Source organism: Phaseolus vulgaris, chromosome 11, assembly GCF_000499845.2.
Source record: "Phaseolus vulgaris cultivar G19833 chromosome 11, P. vulgaris v2.0, whole genome shotgun sequence".
Taxonomy (NCBI): domain Eukaryota; kingdom Viridiplantae; phylum Streptophyta; class Magnoliopsida; order Fabales; family Fabaceae; genus Phaseolus; species Phaseolus vulgaris.
The window spans coordinates 8848614-8873112 of NC_023749.2; the positions used below are offsets into that span (position 1 = coordinate 8848614).

General features: G+C 30.9%; 1 protein-coding gene across 1 annotated transcript; it reads right to left on the reverse strand.

The window, feature by feature from the left end:
- Window positions 1-8198: 8198 nt before the first annotated feature.
- LOC137825173 (arogenate dehydratase/prephenate dehydratase 6, chloroplastic-like) lies at window positions 8199-10840 on the reverse strand. Its single transcript, XM_068630849.1, has one exon. It carries the CDS (start codon window positions 9671-9673, stop codon window positions 8399-8401), a length of 1275 nt encoding a protein of 424 aa, XP_068486950.1. The 5' UTR covers window positions 9674-10840; the 3' UTR covers window positions 8199-8398.
- Between the last annotated feature and the right edge of the window lie 13659 nt (window positions 10841-24499).

Here is a 24499-nt window from a genome sequence, read left to right on the forward strand (position 1 = left end):
TTAAAAAAAATAGTATCTCTACATAATTTTTTCATTGATTAAAATTTTATTGTAAATAAGAAATATGAAAAAAAAAATTAGAAGTCTAGATTCTTTGATCATTTTTGTTATTATTTAGTATGTCTACAATATAAATTGATTTTGATATATTAAAATAAATTTTTCTAATATATTTTGAGACTAATAAAAAGAATAACATAAAAAAAGATTCAATTTTTTTGTTAAAATATGAATATAAATATTTTAATTAAAAAAATACAACGATTGACTTTGAAGACGTCTTTCTAACATCCCTAAATAATCTATCATTCAATTTATACACAATTTTATTTTATAAATGTAGATGAAGTAAGTTTATGACCATCAAAATTATGACAATTATAAACATAGCTTACAAAATTATGACAGTTAAAAAATATTTTTAATGGTTTAACTACGTTTTTAATGGTGTAAAATTAACTAATTGAATTTTATATTTTTTTAAAAAAATTATTCTTATAAAATCTAAATCATTTTTAGTCTTTATATAATATATGAATTTTGATTTTAGTTCTTATCATTTTTTTCTATTCAAAATTTTAAATTATTATCTTTAGTTTTTACTTTTTAATAATAGTTATTATATATTGACTTTTTTTTAATTTAAATTATATTATGTCACTTTTTTTAACATATAAATAGTTATTTAATATCATATATAATACTTAGATTAAAAAAATAACAATTTTTAATTTTCTAGTAATCAAAATAGAAAAAAAAAACATTATAAAAGGATCAAAATCAAAACTTATTCCTCTTCTTTACTCTAAATGTAAAATTTGTAACTTCATATACAATGTCGTTTTTTAGTGGATACAAACATCTTAAATGTTATATATTTTTTAGAATCGTGATTGCTTAATAGTTTAGTGTTTATAAGTTTTCTACATGATTAATTATTTATTACATTATACTTCAAGTAATTATTATATAAGTATAGAATTTTCAATAAATGTTTATACTATTAATATACTTTAATTAAAATGTTAAATATCAATATAAAAAAGTAGCAGGAGGGTTGAAGTGCTCTTCAAAACCGTTAGCATTAATTTTATTTTTATTAGTTCCACAGTTGACCTTAACTTTCATTGATTTATTAAAAGACAAAATTAGTTTTATTTTGTTATGTTGTTCGATATTTGAAAAAAAAAACGAATAGTATAAGTATATCATTTTTATTTCTTAATTAATACACACCCTTAACCATATATTCTTTAAATAAATTGTATATTTTAAAAAAATAAGTTAATCTCATTTTCAAAGAATAATTTTGTGATTAAAGGGTTAAATTAACCCCATATGACATTATTCTATACAACTGAAAAAATCCCAAGAGAGAAATTATGAGAAATAATGTGATAACATAACTAGTTTTCATGGTAAGGTTCATGAGTTCAAAGATGACGGGTATTTAAAATAGTATATGAAGTTCTAATAAAATAAATAAATTGTTTGACTCAAATGCAAGAAACAAACAAAGACCAACCCATTAAAAACAAGTCTTTTAACCTACTAAACAATCTTAAGTACACTATCTTTAATATCCTTAAATAAGACCACATCAATTTCATCATATTTGTACTTATTTAAATTCATTAAACTCCTATCTTTCTTTTTCTAATAAAATTTTTATATCAGAGTATTGATCAAATAAGAGATGTGCAATTAATGTTAGACTTAATGATTTGAAAATGTTCAAGATGCAAGTGAAATGTTTTGATGACGAAAAAATTTAAAAATAAAGATATATTTAGAATATCTTAATTTTTTTTATAATAGTTGTTTTAGTCTTTCACACAAAATGTTTATAAGAGAAACACAGGTTCAAATCTAAAAATAGTCAAAATGTTTTTAAAAAGGTTTTATAAAACTTATAACTGATGGTATTCTTGTTGAATCGATTAAATTGTTCTTGAAGATCTTCAAAATAGAACAATCAATTATGTGTATTTTTAATCGATTAAAACAGTTTTGTTATAATTATTTTTAAACAAATAATTAATTAATACTTTAGATATTAGATTAAAAGTGCAAGTCTCTGCTTTTTAAATTAGTGTCTTTTAATCATTATAAATAGAACCTTTCGCTCATTCTTTCTAACGACGAATCATAAATCAAAAATAGTATTCAAAGTGATAAATTGTTTTCATATACTCATTTTGAGTATCAAGATTTAAAGAAAAAACAAAGATTTGATAAAGATCGTGATGTTGCTCCCTTGTGTGCTTTTTTTGTGATTTGGTAATCTCTTTTCAATTTGTTCTTGTTGGAGTGATTCCAGTATTATATTTTAGATTGTCTTTGCTTGAGTGTTTCCGGTATTTGTTGTTGGTTGCTGTTGCAAAAATTGATAAGGCAAATATCTTCTTAGGTGATTAAGGAATGGATAAGGTTAAGATCCTCTTGATGTGATTTAGGAATGGACATGACATACATCCTCTCTGATATCTAAAGTTGATTGAAGTTGATATCCTCTTGATGTTTGTTATGTTGCTTTGTACAAACACTTGATTGATAATGGAATCAATTTTTCAAAGGGTAAAAAACTAAAGACTAGATATAGGATTGGATGAATCTGAACCAGTATAAACCTGTTGTGTGATCTTCATCATGATTTATCTCTTTCTCTGTATTTCTTTCTAATTATTGTATCAATTGGATCCTCACATTAATTGCATTATGGTTTTCTAGTTGAAACTATTTTTAAAAGAAACTTAAAGAATATAAATATTTTATGCTACAACCAATTCTTGTATCAATTTTGCTTACAATAATAATTACATTGAGTTGTATATCTTAAAAAGTCTTAAGAGAATTCCAAGAAAGGAGATTTAAAAAAAAATCAATTCACCCTTTTCTTGGTGGTTTAATCAAGTCATTCCTCATTTACTAACAATTGGTCTCACAACTAGTTTTTAAAATATACTCAAGACAAAGATCGTATTTTCTGGTATGACTTTTATGGAAGGTGTTGCTAAAAACATGCCTCCCATATTTTGTGGCAAAATTTATCCATTTTGAAAAGTAAGAAAGCAAATATTATTGGAATCAGTTGATAGAGGAATATGGTATATTGTGATAAATGTAATATACATTCTCATGCATACCATTTTCAATATGCAGGTTGAGAAAGATTTCAACTCTTGGAGTGAAGAGGAAAACATGAAAATGCAGTACAATGCTAGAGAAAAATACATAATTGATTTTGCACTCAACATGGAGAAATTCTTCAAAGTTTCAAAGTGCAAGAATGCAGAAGAATTGTGAAAAACCCTGGAGAAAACTCAAGAAAGTATTAAAGAAAGCAACAACAACAATAAAGATATCAAAACATGTTTCGTGTCTGATGTTGACTCTATAAAAACAAGTTAAGTACTTCTAACTCTATTCAAGTTAAATATAATGAAAGTCTTGATGTTTTTGAAGAATTTCATAAAGAAGCAAATAGACTTGCTTGTTTAAACAAAAAAACTCAAGATGGATTACAAGACATTAGAAGACAAATTGAAACAATTAGAAGAGGAGAATGAGATTCTAAATTCTTATTTTTAAAATCTAGAAATCATTTATAAAATCTCCTTTTGTTATTTCAATTCAATCTTTCAAGTTGAAATTCATAATTTTAAACATTACAAAAACTTTAAAAATAAATATCTTGAGAAAACTCTGGCAAAGTTTGTAATGAAAAAATCTAACTTGGACACCTTTCTTAATTCCCAAAAGTGTGTAATCGATAGAGTCGAAATTGGATATTCTTTTTCAAGGAAACAAAATTATTTTAAGAACTATTTTCATTTTAAAAAGTCATCCAATACACCTTTTGTGTCTTGTTTTTATTGTTTAAAGAAGAGTTATATATCAAATTATTGTTATTTAAAAAAAAATAGTGTTCCAAATGGGAAGTACACTTGGCTGCTGAAAAGCAATATAAGTGTTATTAACATAAAATGACCCAAAAAGAATTATCTATCTATTTTGTAGTAAAATGAGCAAGATGAAAAATTGAAATAAAAAGCTCTTGCAAAATTATATAGGTGATTAAAGATTGCAAAAGGAATTGTTAAGTAAATTGAATGTGTTAAATAAAATGTTTAAATATGATTTCAATATATATTAATATATTATTTTATAGTTTAATCTATTATTTTTTAAATGGACTTTATTTGTTGCTAAAGCTTAACCAATTATAGTATGCTCTAATCAATTATATCAAATTATTTTTTTCTTGTGGTTTTTGTTTTAATTGATTATCCTTAGGTTTAATTAATTATTTGTGTGAATGTTTGTTCTTTGCTTTCTTTGTTTTAATCGATTACAGTATTAAAATAATCGATTATTTTTGTCTATTTCTATTTGTTTAAAAAAGTTATGAATATGCCTAATCAATTACCATGAGTTGTTAATCGATTAATGTTACCATTTGGAGTCATTATAATCGACTAAAATTAGTTATATTCACTACATTCAATATGATTTGAAGTCTTGATCTTGATTTAAATGCCTAAAACATTCATATTTTTTTTTCTTATAAATATTGTTTAACCTGAACTCAATTTATAAACCATTCTTGTTTGAATTAATTTTCTTGTGTAAGCATATTCTCTCATTGCATTCACCACACTCTCAGTTCCAAATATTTGTTTATATGACTTCTCTATCACAATCCAAAAAGAGCTAGAAGATTTGCAATAAAGAAGAGAAAGGCTTTAGACACGTCAATGCCACTTACATCTCTTAAAGGTTGGATTATTGATGAAGAATCAAGAGAAGAATTCAGGAGGTTTTGAAGTAACCGAAAATTATTCATAAGTTTTTTTTCTTGGACCTTTTCAGAGGATAATGTTTTACTTTCCAAAAACTACTTAGGGATCAATGGCTTAAAATATTTATGGAAATGTAAAGCATGTTTTTTTCCAGACTTGGTAAGAATATTCTATTCTAAGTTGACTTGTGTTGAGGAAGTTCTCATCTCAAAGGGGTTGAAATTTTAATTTATGCTTTTGTGTGGTCAAATATTGTTGAGTTAAAGCTAGAAGGCGAATTTGCCTCTGATATTTAAAATTTTAATAAATTCATTGTTTATCTTGATTGTTTGATGAATCCTGCTACATTACAAGGTACCAATTTTATATATTTCAAAAACTAGTGGGTATGGAAATGAATAAAAGACCTAAGACTTTTGTAATTGCATTGATTTTGGCTCCTAGGGGGAGTAATCATGCATAACTATCTGAGGATGATAGTTATTTCATGCTTTTAAGAATGGTATTCAGTTGCATTAGCCAATTGTTTTCTCAAAGATTATGCTTAAGGAAAAAAAGAATGTAAGTTTGTCATCTTCCTTTCCTAATATTTTTTGTTAAAGGTTTTTTGCACTGTGGTGTTGATGTTGATGTTGAGGGAAAGATTTTCACAACTATATAACCCTCAAATAAAGTTAGAAAAAATTATCTTGATAAAATGAGGATGACCAAGAGGAATTGTCAATGAATGTTTAAGAATGAAGAACAAACTTTTGTACATGAAAAGGAAATTGATCATATACAAGCTGGAGAAGCTCATGCCTAAGAAGAAGAAAATGCGCATTTTTCCCTTTTGAATTATCTTTACTCAAGAAATTGGATGATATCTATTACTATAAAAAGGAGAAGGAAAAAGAGCACAAAGATATCTTAACAAAATATTTACTCATCTCTTGAAAGTATAAAGAGAAAATTCAAGAGATTGAGTGTCAAGAGGAGTGGAAGTCAACACAATGAAATTTTTTTATTGTTAACTAATTGTTTTGCTTTGATCTAATTAGTTACAAATTAAATGAAATTTCAATGGTTGTATCCTTAAACTGTTATCGTGTATGGTGAATGAAATTATACTTTTTTAAGAGTATTGTATGATTTATTCTCTAAAATGGTTAAAAATTGTTGTTGTATCAAATTGGTGGATTAGAAGGGAGATAACAGACTTTAAACATAAGTTTTTATACTTAATGTGTTGGATTATATTAGGCCAATTAGGTTAAAATTTAAAAAAAAAAAAATTAAATTTATAATTTTCAAACATTTGTTATTGTTAAATTTTTAAAAAATATACTATACAATGTAAGTAAAACTAAATAAAAACAATTATTTGGTACCTATCAATATCAAGTATCAACTTAATTCAAATAGTAACAATAATAAAATGTTTATAAAAACTAATTCAAGACTTCAAGTGATGGAAGTTGTCATGATTTTGTTCAAATGAATTAGGATATATAAGAAATACAACACACTTTGTCCATATTAAAAATTTATAATAATGAAATTAACATATAAACATAATAATATATATACACATCACATGACATGTTCTACTCGTGCATTACATTATAAACTACTAACATGATAACTAAAGCATGACGCAAATAACAAATATTATTATTTGAAATGTAAACGTTATTATTATCTTGGATTTTTAAATCCAGTGATTTATTCACCACGAACTCATAGTTATGTATCAAACAAGTTACACAAATTGAAGAACAACCTTTTTATCTTTTAAAAAATAATATTTGAAATCCACTAAACCCTAAATCCTAGCATAGAGTCTTTGGCACATACCAGTTTCATGTTTAAGAATCTAATTAAACACTAACAAATCTTAATGTGTAACAACTAACTAAAGCATAAAACATAAAAATGTATAAATAGTTCTTAAAATAACTAAATATGAGACGAACATGTCATTCCCACTTCTCATCTTAAATTACTAGTTGAGTTGTTATTTCAAAACATCATTTCTACCATAAAGATCATATTCAAGTCAAACATCCTAATAGATGATCAAAACTAAAGGTTATAGAAATCAAGAAATCTTATATACATTTCTTAATAGTTTAAATATAGTATTAGGAAGTGGATTTTAAGTCTAACTCAACCTTACAAAATTCCGACTCATAAAATGAAGTTTGCACCCACTTATGTACTATAAAATGTCTTTATCTCTAGTCGATGTGGAATCTCTAGTCGACGTGGAATCTCTAGTCGATGTGGAATCTCTAACACACCATCTCACATTCTCACATCGAAACTTATCAACTCATGCACGAGACTATATAATGGGTGGTCCGGTAGCGACCCGATAGCGGGTGACCTGATCAGCCCAACAAACTCTTATTAAAGATATACTCTAAATGATTATGATACTGTATTAAGAATTGAACTTTCAACCTAACTCAACCTTTCGACTCGTAAGATGAATCTTGCACCCATCTATGTATTATAAAATATCTTTATTTCTAATTGATGTAAAATCTACCATATGTAACAATTTGAAAAAAAATTTGAAAAAAAAAAGATAATTTAAAATAGTTGCGCTTAAAAACTAGGAATTGATATAGCAACTTAAAATTCATAAAAAATGTCACTTTCTGTAAAAAAAAAAGTATTTATCTTTAAACTTTTTTACTACATTTCATTTGAACCAAACAACCCTTTTTTTTCATTTACTTTTTGATATTTCTCTTTTAATTCTTTTATTTCTCTCTTTTCTACAAACTACAAAATGCTAACCGTCTTTTCGGTATTTTAATCAGTCATGGACAAAAAGGTTGCAATATGAATTGTAATTGTTTTTTCCGTGTTATCTTGTCAAACAAAAGTTATGTCAAATATGTTACCTACTTTAGTAATTATTAAGCTAATCACTGTTGTCTCTAATTTAACTATTGCACAATATATAAAAATAAATGTTGAACTCAGTAGTAGCTCGTTAAAAATATGTATAAAAGGGAAAGTATTTCAATATGTCTAGTTTTTGTAAAAGATCGCCGTTAATTTAATATGATGATTTTTTAAAATATATAAATTATAAATTAGATTTATAATAAAAATAAATAACTTTTTATATTAGAATATGTTGACAGATCCCTCGTCAACCATTATTGAAATTCAATTTAGAAAAAAAAAGTTTGATTACAGAAATACCTAGTAAGATGCCAAACCGAATATTCTATACCCTTTCCTGCGCACGTGCTAAAACTTCTATCATAGAATATCCGCAATCCCTTCGGAAACAAACACCAATCGTAAAATATTCGTCACTACTCCATGGAAAAAACTTATGCAAAACAAATTTAATTTAAATAAATAAATAAATCATAAACCTTAAGGAAATAAAAATAGAGAAATATGAAATAGTTTAATTTTCAGACATGATTAACTAATTAAAAATAATTAAGTGACAGTATGTACACTGTCGATTGGATACTTCATACAGTATATACTGGGATTCAAACAATTTGATGTTTTGCGTGACAAATGGAAGATTGAGAGTAACAGATATGATAATATGATGAGAAGCGTGGGAGAAATTTGCAATGTTAATCTTCTCGGGGACAAGAGGGGTTCCAGGGTGTCATATCGATAGGGTAACTGCCCAACACACGCAAGAAACTGGTGAATTCTTGAACCTCAGCGAGGGCGTTCTGTGCCCTAACTTCCGCCATAGAAGCCTCAAAATCAATGTAAAACAAATACTCGAAGTGTTTGGCGGTTCCTTCGCTCTCATCATCAACCACGCGAATTGGACGGCTACGGTGAGGCCTGGACTCGATCTTCGTCAAGCTAATGTTCCTGAACGCGAAAGCGGAAAGAACTTTAAAAAGAACTGAAGTTCCCTTATCGTGAGCGAAGACGATGCTTGTCTTGAAAGGCCGATCCGTGCGCGGAATTATCGGTTCGCGCGCCAGCATCACGAACCGCGTCACGTTGTTCGGATCGTCCTGGATTCCGTCCGCAAGGACCTGCAAACCGTAGAGCTCTGCGGCGCGGGCGCTCGCGATCGCCGCGGTGTCGCGGAGGCTGTTCGTGGCGACGAACTCTGCGGCGCCGGCAGTGTCGTCGACTGCCTCACGCGCCACGTTGAGGCCGAGTTTCGTGAGTGAGTGCTCGCACTGCGCTAAGGCCTGCGGATGCGAGATCACGCGCGTGAGGAACTCCTTGCGGACGCCGGGGAGTGCCAGGAGGCAGTGGTGCACCGGGAGCTGGACCTCGCCGACGATGTGGAGGCGGTGGCGGAGGAGGAGGTCGTAGTTGCGGTGTATCGAGCCGCCAAGGGAGTTTTCCACCGGCAGTACCGCGCGATCCGCGATCCAGAGCTCCACCGCCTGAAACGCCACCTCGAACTGGTCGCACGGTATGGCTTCTCCGTTCGGATACGCTTTTCCCGCTGCGGCCTCCGAGTACGCGCCGGGAACACCTTGGTACGCCACGCGCAGCTGCGAGCCGTGCATCGGTGCGGGGGAGAGGTCCGTGATCGAGAGCGGCTTCGGCGGAAGGGGCTTGCTGTTGCTGCCGTCGTGTTTGACAGGTACGAGATTTAGATTCGTTGCGGCAGCGTTATTGCCGTTTACGCCGGCGGCGTTGCTGTCGCCGGCGGGAGAATCCTCCTTCTGCGACAAAACTTTACTGGTTAATATAACGTTCAAGCTTTGCCAATCGGTTCGGGTGGCGCCGAACCCTTGCGAGAAACCCGCGGTGTCTAAGCCGTAATCGCATTTGACCCTTAATCGGGTCGGAGCGATTCGAATAACCGAGTGAGAGGGGCGGTTGAGATAGTTGATAGGGTTGGCACACGGCGGAGTGAGGGTCTGCATATTAAATGGCTTAAGTGAAATTATTATTAAGAAGAAAACTTAGGGTTGAAATTGCTTATTGGAAGGGTGTAGTGTGTAGCTTGGTGTTCTCTTAAGAAAGGAACGAAGAAGCTGAGAGAGGAAAGGGAGGGGTTGAGGATTTTATATACTGGTTGGTGGTTTTAGATTTTAGGAGAAAATGGAACATGACATGTCTTGAGGGGATGTTGTATGCGTGAAGGAGGTTCGGTCAATCCCACACCTAACCCCTTCCTTTCTCTTTCCATCTTTCATATTGCACACTCACACGCTCCCTCTCTCTATAGTTTTTATTCTTTCTTTAAATCTCTAAATTGTATTTTTTTCTTGCTGTTGCGTCATCTTGTCATTACAGAATTTCTGCCTTGGCCATCATTGTTTTCTGTTTTTTTATAATTATTTTTAGTTTTCTCTAATCAACAGAAATGCAAAAAGAAAATAGGTTTGGTGAACTGATTCTTTTCTTTCTTTAACTAAAACTTACTATAAAGTTGGATTTATTTTTTAATATTCATTTTTACACATCTTTTTAATTTCTTCTATCTCCGATAAAAACTAAAAAGACATTCAAAATTACAAAAAAGATATTTTTTAAATATACAAGTTAAGTAGCTTAAATTTTTTTGAAGAGTTTATTTTAAAACGAAGGTAATTTTTATAATAAATATTTTGTATACATGAATCTGAAGATTAAATCCTTAATTGGATATACTTAAAAAGTAAGATTATCTCAATGATTCCGAAGGATGGCGAAAACAGAATTTTCTGAAAGTTATGAAGACAGATCTGAAAAGGGTAAAAAGGTAACAACAAACTCATTTGGTAAGCAAATGAGACATTCGGTAGAAAAACCACTTGTTTTTTTTATAAATATATATATTTTTCTCATTCAAGCAGGTTTTTTTTATTCATTATATGGCAGATAAAAACCATTGTTTTCGAAAAATAATGATAGATAATAACATTTATTTCTTTATTTTTTTATTCAATTCTGTTTTACTTTAAAAAATAAATTTAATATTTAATAAAAGCTAAAATATGATTTGTGTCCTATAAAGTTTTTAAAATATTAAATATATCCTTTACAAAACTTCACGTTACTCCTGATGTACTATACTAATAATATTAAATGTGATTAAAGTACATTAGTACTGTAAAATAAATTCCTAGCCAACAATTTATTATTATGTAATTGACATATATATATATATATATAATCAACATTATTATATTTAAATATTTAAGCTCTAAACTAATACATTAGTCTCTAATTTTACTATTAAAAAATTATTAATATAAACTAATTTTAGAGATAATTTTTTTTAAAACTACTTTATTCTAATTAATATATATATATATATAATTTTTGTTTTATATGAAATAATGTAAAAACAATTATTCAAAACGATAATTATATTTTTCTCTCCTTTGTGTCAGCATATCAACCCATTTGATTTGAAGTTACCAATTTATTTTATGAAATAGAGAATCACGGCATCCATGTCTTATAATGTGTTCATTTTATAAAACACTACGTCTAAATTGACTTAAATAAGTGAATTCGTGGGTTTGTTGTAACTTCAAGATATTGAAATTGAATGTATAAGCAGAAGTATTCACTTAAAGTAAAAATTATAACCACGTTTGCTTAAAAATAATAATAATATATATGTATATTATATCATATTATCACGTGGAGAGAACAATTTTACATAAAAGTACATCAAGATTCAAACTATGAAATAAATAATTTAATACATGGAGCATAATGTCAAATTACAACCCCACATATTTAAGTTTATATATATATATATATAAAAGTTTAATTACATATTTTACTACTTAACTTTTATTATTGCATGTGTACTGGTACGGTCGGACGGTCACCTTAATGCGGTCAGTATCATAGGTCATTCAATCACTTGCTCACGATAACGGGTCTATGAGTCCGCACGTGACTGACCGACCCATAACGATGAGTCATGGGGTGATCAAGTCAGCGAGGTTAACTCATAATTAAAGGTCATTTAATGCAATCCTAAACACAAATCAATCTCTTAATCTGACCCACCAACAAAGTCCATTAAGGTAATATAAATAACGCAGATTTCAAGAATCAGGTACGTCATTATCTACCGTGCCCTGACAACCGAGAGTCAAGTCATTTCGTCGGAGTGCCTTCTGTATGTACCATCTGAGCCTGTGTCCTCGGACGACCGCGAGAGAAGACGAAAGAAGGAAGGAAAGTAGCAAGGAAAGAGGATTGAAGCCTAAAGCAAACAACCAACAGAGTTCTCCAGACCCCAATACCCGAAAGAGAACATCATGAATTTTACTATTTGATTTTGTATGCGTATTTTATTGTTATTTTTAAATTTAACATATCATACTGTCTAAATTGTTTTCCTATACTTTACCATTATATATTTTTCAATTTGTATGCATTGCACCAATTATTTATTTCACAAAAAAATGGTGACAAATGCTACATTTGTCATACGTTTAACCAGTGCTATGAAAACCACCCTCATCATCAAATCGGTTAAGGTACTTTCTTAATGGATTAATGGTTAAATTGTAGATAGTTAATTAAACAGGTTAAATCAATTGACCGGTATATAATAACAGATAAAATTTATATAAACCAAAATAGCTCGATTAATCTATGCATTAAAAAGAACTTGATCTCTAGATACAACTCTTTTCTGATCACCACACAACTCATATACAGTAAGAAAATTTCCCTAAAATAGAAATTGAGCAAGGTGAATGGTGTAATCAAATTTTGCTTTTTTATTAAAGTAATTTGCATGTTACTCGAGTGAGAAGAATTCAATAAAAAAAAATTCTCTTGCATTTTATTATTTGTTTGATTTATTATATATCTCGCCTTTTAATTAAGATGTTATGTATTATTAAAGTTTTAAAGGTAGTATTTCTTGTTTTATATTTCATCAAAGTTTTTAATTAATGTATGGTTATGAAGTTTGAATGCTGAATTTAGTAAATGAGTTGAGAAATCCAAAGTTAATTGGTATAAAATGGTAATTCCAGTAAAACGAAGGGAATACTAATTTGTATGATTGAAGTGTAAATATTGAATTATAAAATGTGTTCATAATGAAAACATGATTATTTTATGTTAATGAGTAACCTAGACAAGTATGTCAGAATTTACCCTCATAATTGTGGAATTGATAATTGTAAAGTGAAAATATATGTTTAATATTAATTTCACATGTTCGAATTTAATATTCTTTTGAAATTCATCTAGTCTTGGATGGTAGTGTTAGAATAGGTCTTAAATAGGCTTTATTAAAATGTTGTTTATGTTGGACATATACCTCGTATCCTAGATATGCTTTACTTTTTTTTTACTCTTCCATTTAAGAGAAAAACTATTGTTGATATAAATATGAGAATCTAAAAAGAAAAAAATTATTAGTGTAAATGACGCATATCACATCGATTTTAGGAGATATATTACACTGAGTCTATCACTGATGTAGATTTCAACGATGTAAAGTGTCAATCATATATTACATCGGTTATAAAAACTGATGTAAAATACCAAAATACCTTTATCAAATCAAGATACACATTTCCCTTCATTTCTAGAAAGAGTTTTAGCCTCTGGAATTTCAGCAAGGCTCTCGGTTCTTCAAGATTTTGCTCCTTCATCCATGAGAACTCCAACACTTATGGAATGTTGATTTGTTTTCTACTTATCTCGTGCATAAAGGTGATCATTGCTTCTTCCTCTCCAACACTTCGGTCTCTGTGGCAAATGGCTCTCAGGACCTTCTCTTCTCTTGTGAGAATGAAGCCATTGAAAGAAACTGCAAGAGAGAAATATGCATAACAGAGAAAGACTAGAAAAATAGTGCAATGTTTAGAGAAAAAATTGTGAAAAGCAATGTATAACAAAGAAGGTATAAGGTGCAGTGCAGAGATGCAGTGCAAAGCTATGTTTATGTAGAGTTCCACAGTAGTGTAGGCAACATGTGTAGTGGTGCGTTTAACCAATTAAATTTGAACATAGGAGTGAAAACAATCAATGCTTTTTCAGTTTTAGTTTGACTAGAAAAAGTTGTGAAGAATTTGTTGGTCAATAATCAATTCCAAATACAGTCACATGAATGCATAGTCCAAGCAGTCAAGGAATTTTCAGTTTCTCTTTCCTAATCACATATGCAATACAGAAACAGAAAAATAACTTGTTATACCATTAAACAATCAATTAAAATAATACAGAGAAGAAATAATCAACTGATATGCTTTTCAACCAATTAAAATTTACCGTAGATAACTATTTAGACAGATTATGCCTAACTCATTTGTTAGAAAATTAAATCTATCTTTAGCAAGTGGCTTAGTGAAAAGATCGGCTAGTTGTATAATATTATTCAAAATAATTCCAAAATCATTTAGTTGTTGTTTTAACCAAAGAATTTGGGCACAACAACTTTCTGTAGCTATGTACTCAGCCTCGACTGTGGATAGTGCCACACATGCTTATTTTTGTAATGTCAAGAAATCAAGCTTGATCCTAGCATGTGACATGTTTCACTAGTACTCTTCCTATCAATTTTACACCATGCAAATTTTGGTTCAAAATAACCAATTAAATTCAAAGAGACATTACAATAATACCACAAACCAACTTCCTTAGTCCCTTGTAAGTACTTCAAAATCCTCTTGGCAGCATTGTAGTGACTCCTTAGGTGCAGATTGAAACCTTGCATACATGCAAACAACAAACATAATGTTAGGCCTACTAGTTGTTAGAACCACTTGCTGGAAAGAATTTTGCTGACAATGGTCAAGAATTTTGTTGGAAAGATTTCTATGATAAGCACAGTATCATTCACCAAGCCACTTGTGTTGAGACACCACAACAAAATTTTGTGGTGGAACGTAAGCATCAACACATCTTAAATGTAACCCGGTGTCTCATGTTTCAATCTAAGCTTCCTAAGGTTTTTTGGTCTTACGCCATAATGCATGTTGTTCATCTCATAAATATAGTGTCTTCAGCTATTATTTCAAATAAATGTCCATATGAAAAACTATGCTCTACTGCTCCTGATATAAGTAATCTTCATATATTTGGATGTTTGTGTTTTGCCTCTACTCCTGAAAACAACAAGAATAAACTTGATCCTAGAGCCAAAAGGTGTATTTTTTTTGGGTTTTAAGGCAGGAACAAGAGGCTATATAGTCATTGATGTCCAAACAAGAGAAATATTCGTCTCCAAAAATGTTCTCTTCTATGAACAAAGCTTTTATCAAGTTATTGATAAAAGTGAACAAAACAAGTTAAGTTATGACCAAAATTTTGTGGAGCATATATATGACAGTTCGCGTGACAGCTATCACAGAGGCAGCATGAATAGAGTAGGAAACACACTGATGAGACAAGGGATACTAAAGATCTCAAAAGATTAACAAGAATTTAAAGAAGCTCTGCATACCTCAAGGATTATTATCATCAATTGCTAACCTCTTCACAGAAGGTAATAAATACTAGCACAACAAGGTATTCACTCAATTCAGTATTATCATATAAAAAATTATCTGATGAACATTTTAACTACTTTGTTTCTCTTATTTTATAAACTGAACCACACACCTATGAGGAAGCCATTCACTCCGATAAATGGAAAGCAACCATGCACAATGAGATTAAAGCTCTTGAGATCAACAACACTTGGAAATTAGTGGATCTTCCAGAAGGTAAGACCCTCATAGGATTTAAGTGGGTTTACAAAATTAAAGAAAGAGCATATGGAAATATTGAGAGGTACAAAGCTCGATTATTAGCAAAGGGCTACACCCAGCGAGAAGGGATTGACTTCATCGAAACATATTCTCCAGTAGCAAAATTGACAACTATTCACATGATTCTTGCTATTGTTGCCATCAAAGATTGACATCTTGAACAACTAGATGTGGATAACACATTCCTACACGGTGATCTCACTGAAGAAGTATATATGGAAGTTCCTCCTGGAATCATCAAAGCAAAACCAAATCAAGTTTGTCATCTGACCAAATCTTTATATGGCTTGAAACAAGCTAGTAGACAGTGGTATGAAAAACTTTCCTCGTATCTTTTAACCATAGGTTTCATCCAATATCAAGCTGATAATTCTCTCTTTATCAAAAAAATTAGAAAATTCTTTTGTTCCTTTATTAGTCTATGTAAATGACATTATTTTAACTGGTGATGATGATATGCATGAGATAAATACTGTCAAGAACTTGCTAAATGTTGCTTTTAAAATCAAAGACCTAGGTAAATTGAAATATTTTCTTGGCCTAGAGATAGCACATATACATGAAGGCATTCATCTTTATCAAAAGAAATATGCTCTAGAAATTCTTGATGATGTAGGGATGCTAGGTGCCAAACCAGCAACCACACCCATGCAGAAAAGGCAGAGAACATGTTTGAAGATGCTGACATTCATGAGTCTTCAAGTTATAAAAGATTCATTGGACGTCTTTTGTATATTGTAAACACTAGACCAAATATATGTTTTGTTGTTCAGCATCTAAGCCAATTTTTTCAGAAACCTACAATCCACCATCATTGTGTTGTTCAACATGTGCTACGTTACGTGAAAGCTCCACCTGCACAAGGTTTGTTTTATTCAAAAAGTTTGGTTTTGCATTTGAAAGCTTTTAGTGACTCTGACTGGGCATCATGTTCTATGACTCGACGCTCGACAACCAATTTCTGCATTTTCCTAGGAGAATCATTGATTTCATGGAAAACCAAGAAGCAAAGCCTGGTTTCTAGATCATCCTCAAAAGTAGAATATCGTGCCTTGGATTCAACATCATGTGAGCTACAATGGTTGACCTTTCTTTTAAGAGATCTCCATGTCACCATCTCCAACACTACATGTCTTTACTGTGATTCACAAGCTGCCAGACACATGACTTTTAATAGTAGCTTTCACGAACGTACAAAACACATAAACAGTGATTGTCATGTTGTTCGTGAAAGGCTTCAACAAAAATTATTTCATCTCCTGCCCATTCGATCTGCAGAACAACCTGCAGATGTTCTAACAAAGGCCCTCAAGCGAAACAGTTTCCAGATACTTATTAACATACATGATCTAGCTTGAGGGAGGGTTTTAAGTTTTATGTTATTGAGTTTATAGTTTCTTATGGACCTTACTACGAAGTTCAAGTCTTTTCTTTCCTTTTCTTTTGTATAAAACATTATCTATGTAAAAAACAAAGGATAAAAAAAATAGATAACTAAAAACATATTTGCTTTTCTTCTAGAAGAGTCCTTCTTCTTCTTTGCCTATACTCTGTTCCTCTATATTTTTCTTATTGAATTCATGAAATCCAATATGCATGGTAATGAATACCTAATAACAATGAATTGCGATTGTGATGTTAAAAATATTTGTAAAAAAATGGTAATATTGATAACATTGATAATAACCAAATGGTAACAATAATACAAAATGATTATAATTTTATAATAACAATGATAATAATGAAGTAGTGTTACTAATAATGATAATAAAAATAATATAATGATAACAATAAAAAATATAAATAATAATGATTAAAGTGAAAGTCACTACAATAGTTTCTTCACAATAATAGTAAAAATAACATTAACTGTTATAACAACCGCACTGATGGTGGTGGTGACATTAATCATGGTAATAACAATTTGGTTCTTTTGATGAAAGTAACAAAAAGTCACAATTTATATGAAGATGATGACAATAATAATGATGATGAGACTAGTGATAACAATAATAATATTGATGAGAGTGATAATAGTGTTGTTGACAATAAAAATGATAATATCATAATTTTGGGTTCATTAGTCTAATCATGATTTCCTACTCAAAAGGACAAAAATCTTTTCATATTTGGTCGATTGAGGCGTGGAAAGATTATTCCTAATAATGTAGTTCGTAGTTATGTGCTTGATAAGTACCAATGTGTAATTTTTATGATTGAAAAAATTGAACACTTTGGAACTTAATTGTTGCTTAATGTAAGAAAATTACCCTAATCTGAGAATTATTGAATCTGATTATATATATTTTGAACCAAGAAACAAATGAAGAAATTTAATCTCAATTTTTGTGTAAATTGCAGATGAATATGAAGCATTGAAAGAATGTATTCAAGCTGGCATTGAAAGAAAAAAAAAAGTAAAAACTGAATTGGATCACAAGAAGATTTAGCTCAAGCTAAAACTGTCCAGAGTTGATTAAAGGTGCAGTACTGATCTAGCTCAGGCTAGAATCGCTAGCTCAAGCTAAAAATGCACTGAAAGATCTAGCTCAAGCTAAAACGGGCTAGCTTGAGCTAAAATTGATTATATAAATTCTGAAACATAACTCAAAACCAGCGGTGGAAAAAGATTGGGTTTTTATAGAGAGAGACTAGTGAGAGAAAGGGAAGAAACCTCTGTTCTTAGGAGAAGAACTTGCTCAGATAAGCCCTTCTTATGCAATCCAGATCAAGAATGAAGATTGAAGGAGCTATCATGAGTGGCTAAGTTCTTTCTAACTTGGGATTGAATGTAATTTATCTTGATCAAATGTATTTTTGGTGATATATATATATATAAAAAATTCTCTTTTCTACTTGTTCTTGGTATTTTCGTTTTATGCTTATTGCTTGATTCTGTCTGATCAATAGAGTCTTGATTTTGATCCTTAAATTTAACTGGAAAGTAACTTTAAGGATATGAAATAAACGAAAATACTTGATAACTTGTAATGCTAGGAATAGATTACAGGTTATTGATTGCATTATAATTTTGTTCCTAAAGCTGGATGATTTGTTAAATATCTGAGGAATCAGTGTTTGAGAAATTATCTTATGAATTTCATTTGTGAAGAATCAAGATGAATGACTTTAAATTAAGCATCAAGAATAAGTAGTTTTGAGTATTATATATTGTATTATTCAAAATACAGATGATTGAGACAAACGCAATTCTATCCCAAGTATCTTTCTCTATATTTGATAAGTTGGTTTTGTTACATCCAGAATCAAACCCTAAATCTTTGAGTTCTTGTGAAATCTTTAATTTGGTTATGAACAAAGTCTCAAAATTATTTTCTATACTTAATGAGTTTTAAAACAGAACATCTTAATTAGAATTGTTCCCTCTGGGTTCGACATTCGTACTTTAAAGAGTACTATATTATAGTTGATTCGGTACACTTGCCGAGAAATATCAACAGTGCTCTAATCCTCTTAACTATAACCACCTCGTCATCTCCATTTTTCCTCACCTAGTCTAAGAAATTGTTTTAGTTCTTATTTGGTTCTTGTGTCTTATTTAAATATAGTTTGCTGTGAAATATAAGGAAGATAGCTTGGGTCTCTTGGAAAAAGGAGTGCGAGCCTCGTGATGTGGGGGTTCTCGGAATCATTGACCTTAGGACGTTTAACTTGGCCCTGTTGGGAAAGTGGATTTGGAGGTTGGGTGCGGATAAGGGAGGATTGCGGAAAGAGATTCTTGTTTCTAAATATGGTGGTTGGAGAAGCTTGAGAGAGGATGGAAATATCAGTAGGGGCTCCCTTTGGTGGAAAGATCTGAAGGAGGTGTGGGCTTCGGAAGGATGGGGAAGAAGTTTTGAAGACGGTTTTAAGTGGAAAATTGGGGATGGAAAGGTTATTTCTTTTGGGAAGGATAGCTGTTGAGTTGCGGGGCGTTGAAGGGAGTATTCCCGAGATTGTTCTCTCCTAGCTCGACCAAAGATGCAAAGGTGGATGAGCTTGGGTTATGGGCTAATGGTGTCTGGGCTTGGCATCTTGTCTGGCGTAGACCCTTCTTCGACTAGGAGAAGTCTATGGCAGATCAGCTGTTTCAGCTGTTGCATGGGGTGAAATTTGTTTTGAGGGAGGTGGATAGTTGGATTTGGAAGGCTGGGGGGCCTCAGACTTTTACAGTTAACTCTGCCTATGATTAGGTAAGGGGGGTTTGTGATGGGGAGTTCTCTCCAGTTTTCAGTTTGTTGTGGAGGTGTAAAGTCTTGCCTTTTGCTCTGCTCACTGCTTGGAGGGTGTTGGAAAATAAGATTGCTACTAGGGTTAACTTGGAAAGGCGTGGGGTGGTGGTTGAAAATTCCTTGTGTAGTTTGTGTGGGAAGGAGGAAAAGTCTTCCAGTCATCTGTTTTTTGTTTGCAGTTTTACATGGCGTGTTTGGAGTCTTTGCTTTGGGTGGCTTGAAGTGTCGCACGTAATCCACAAGGACCCTATGTCAAATTTCTTACAATTTAGGTTGAGTCAGGCTTCAGTTTCAGTTAATGATGTTTGGGGTGCAATTTGGGTTGGTGTTGTGAGCGAAATCTGGAAACACAGGAATTGTGTCATTTTTAATAGGGGAGTGGTAGATGCGTTTGAAGTGTTCGCTTTGGTGCAGGTGAAGGTTTGGTCTTGGCTCCATGCAAAATCACGGTATATGTCCTTTTCTTATTCCGATGGGTATTGAACCCTCTGGCCTGTATGAGGTTAGTTCCCTAATGCCTTGAGGTGTTTTTCTTGGTTGTATTTGGGTCTTAGCTAGGCGATTAGTAAGGTGTCTTTTCTGTATAAGGGTTGAACCACTCCTGAAGTGGTTCCCATTTATTTATTTTTTATTGTTGATAAAAAAAATTTGTATATGTTTTGTGTTTTTTTTAATTATATATTGCAAATTTGTTGCTAAAAGAAAACTCTTATTTTTCCATCTAATTCTCATTATGGTTCCTCTTGTTTTGAAATTATTCATAATGATGTTTGGGATAAGTCTCTTGTGACTTTACATGCTCAATATAAGTATTTTTGTTACATTTGAGCATTCAATTCTGATGGGAGCGCCCTCTGATGTAGCAAAAGACTTAGAAAATTCAACATTTTCCAAGTTTCTTTAAGAAATTTGAACTAGGGTTCCTCTTCCAAGGAAGATTCCTCAGAGAAGATTCTTTACTAGAATAATATCATTTTTGCAAGTTCAATTTTTATTCAATTCAAAGGTCAAATATTTTGTTATATTTATTGATGATTATAATAATTTTATTTGGGTATATTTTCTTTGATATAAATATGCCAAGTTTTCCATATTTAAAACAATATATGGCATATGTTGAAACTCAATGCTAAACTAGTACTAAAATATTTTGCTCTGACTTTGGTAGTAAATACATGTTTCAGGAGTACCTTTAGTAAAAAGGCATTGTGTTTCAATGCTCTTACCCCAATTTTCCTCAACAAAATGGCATTGCAAAACATAAGAATTGTCACTTACTTGATGTAACACATGCATTGTTTGTCCAAGCCTCTCTTTCCACCATTGTTCTCTTGATCAATTGTCTTCCTTAAGTACTTTACATACTTTTAATTGTGTATGTTTTTGTCCATTTACTCTGCTTAAACAACATAAGCTTGGGGGCACAATATGTTCAATGTGCATTTTTTAGGTATAATCACTTTCATAAGAATCTCATGTGTTATGATACTTCTAACCATCCTTTCTGCATCTTCAAAAATTTGAATTCTTTGATAATTAGTTCTTCTTTCCTTGTTTTTCTCCTACTTTGAACCATGTTGTTATTCTTCCTAAGTTTTCCACCTTGTCTCCATCTATTAAATCTTTCAAACTAGGCATCCATATGTTAAAAAAAAAAAGTTTGCATGATCACATCCTCCTTCTGAAGCTAATTCGTCTTTGTTCTTGTACAAGTTGTACCTCAACGATATAGTAGAATGCCTTAAGAATTCATTGATTATCATACATGTTTGATTCCTCTATACTTCTTTGATTATTTCTTTCTCTATCACATGTATTCCTACTTGTTAATTACATAAATATGTATGTTGGCTAAAAACTATGAATGATGAACTTCAGACCTTTCAGGAGAATTTGACATGAGATATTGTCCTTTTTCCTCCTAATATCAAACCCATAGGTTGCAAATGGGTGTATCATGTGAAACTAAATTTGAATGGTTCTCTTAACCATTACAAATCTAGATCAATTGTCTTAGGTAACAAGTAGAAATATAGGATTGATCATGATGAGACATCTAGACTTGTTTCCCAAATGAAAACTATCAGAACTTCCTTTTTATAACTACCTCAAATGGATGGTTTCTTCATGAAATGGATGTGAAGAATTTTTTTCTTCATATTGAGTTCACTAAAGTTATTTACATGGATCCTCTTCAGGGTCTCTTCGCTTGATTCGTTGGTATGTGCAAGCTCAAACACTCCTTATATGATCTTAACCAAGCTCCCAAAGTATAAATAACTTTTGTTACATTATCCATGTTCTCCTCTACTCAGAGTAAATATGACTATTCTTTACTTCCTTATATTAACAATATGGTTATTATTGACTTTGATTAGACATTCGTCAAAGAACTTAAACAAAAAGTACAAATCACATTTCATATAAAGGTATTACTTGCATTATTTTCTTGGTCTTGAGTTTCATTCTCCCAACAAAGGTACATTTCTACATCAAGATAAATATACCTTAAACTTGATTTTTATGGTTGACATCCAATAAGCTAATTTGGTGGATACTCCTTTTGAAGTTAATGTTAAATATCACCATGATGAGGGTGATCTTTTTCTAGATCTTTTATTTTACCAATATATTGTGTGTAGTCTTAATTATTTGACCATCACAGGATCTCACATATCATTTATCATGCAACAAGTGAGTCAATTTATGCATTGTGGTCATCATATACACTTGACAATGGTCCATTGTATAATTCACTACTTGAAAAGAACCTCCCAACAACGTCTATTCTTTCCCATAGGGATAACTCTTAAAGTAATTGCTTATAGTGATGTTGATTGGGTTAAGTGTCTTAGTATTCAACAATCGGGTTTTTGACCACCATGGGGTTCTTTTTTTGCTTTTTACCAAAATGGGGCTACTTTTAAAAAAATTACAAATTTGGGTAAATCATGTCAATCTGACACAACTTCATATAAAGAAGTCGTGCCAACTTGGCACTATTTTGGCCATATCAACCTGAACTCACTTGAACTCGTGTCAAGTTGGCACGATTTCCGCCACGTCAAGCTCAAGGCATTGCCAACTTGGCATGACTTTGTCCACGTCATAAAAATTTTCTTTTTTTTATAAAACTTTCTTGTTTTTAAATATATATATATATATATATATTAATAACTATTTAATTACATTTGAAATTAATTAAAATTGAGTAGTAAGTTATGTAATATTTAAAATTAATTTGATAAATAATTTTTTAAGGGTGTTAGTTTTAAGTGACAAAAAGTTGGGTTATCGTGCATGGATCATGTTTGACGGTAATGTAATATATTAATTTGGTTATGTGATTAATAAAAAATATGAAGAAAGTTGTTATTGCATTTGGAAATAAATAGAGAAATGAGAATATTTATTGTATTTGGAAAATAAATAGAGAATTATTGTTGTGGATTTGGAAAATAAATACCTTGGGAAGTAATGATTTTATAGAACATGTAATGATGAGAAGAGATTAATTATAACTAGACAAATTAGTAAGATTCATTACAATATATAAAATAAAAATAAAAAGTTGAACTATTGGAAGTAAGTTATTTATGGGAAGACGTGTCACAATGTGATCTTCATATTTGTCGTTGAGGTCTTCGTGGAGGGTGATGATCATACGAAAGTGGAGGTGGAAGAGGATCATCAGTGATATGTTCGTCATCATCGATATTGGCTTCATTATGAGATCCTAGTGTACAGTCTCCACAATATTTTCAAGGCTTATGAGGTCCAATTTAATCCATTTTGAAATAAGGATTATTGGTATACTTACATGGGATCGAATTTGTTACCTGACCCCATGATGCATCGACATCAATCAGGAAGACCTATCACTCAACGTATCTGTAACGAAATGGATGATTCAATTCCAAATAAGCCAAAAAAATGTCATATTGTAGAATTGAATGTCTCAATAGAAGCAATTGTCCGCACAGACAAGTTTGATAATAAAATTTAATCTCAACTTTGATCATTAATTCCCTCATTTTCTTTACCTATGTATTTATGCCTTCATTTATTTTATTCAACTAACAACCTAAATTAACCAACAACAAATATTCCTCCATAAAAAAAATTATTTATCAAATTAATTTCAAATATTACATAACTCACCACTCAATTTTAATTATAATTAAATAATTAATAATATGTATTTATTTAAAAAATAAAACTTAAGTCAAAAAAAGAAAAAAAAATTATGACGTGGACAAAGTCGTGCCAAGTTGACATGACTTCAGGTTGACGTGATAAGAATCGTGCCAACTTAGCACGATTTCTTCATATTAAGTCGTGCCAAGTTGACACAACTTACCTAAATTTATAATTTTTTTAAAAGCAATCTCACCTTGGTAAAAAAAAAAATTATAGTTAAAAAAACCTCAATAATCGATCAATAGTAGGTACATAGTTCTTGGCTCTCGTTGATCTCATGGAAAAGTGAGAAGTAAACACAAATCTCTATATTATTTACTAAATCAAAGTATTGCACCATGTCTACTATTTATTTTGAAATAATTTGACTTTGTGGTCTTTTGGATGAACTTGGATTTTCTCAAGTAGATCCAATGCCTCTTTATGCTCCAATACAAGTGTTATTCATATTGTTGTAATTTTGGTGTTGTAAAAACGATCCAAACATTTGTTCGTGAGACTTAAGATGACCATATCACATCAATCACTCATATCAATACTTAGTTTTAAGTTATGAATATTCTCACCAAAGTTATTTCTTGTATCGATCATCAGT

Excerpts from the sequence above, each read along its gene's own strand:
- LOC137825173 (XM_068630849.1), bottom strand. The coding sequence starts at position 9,673 with ATGCAGACCCTCACTCCGCCGTGTGCCAACCCTATCAACTATCTCAAC.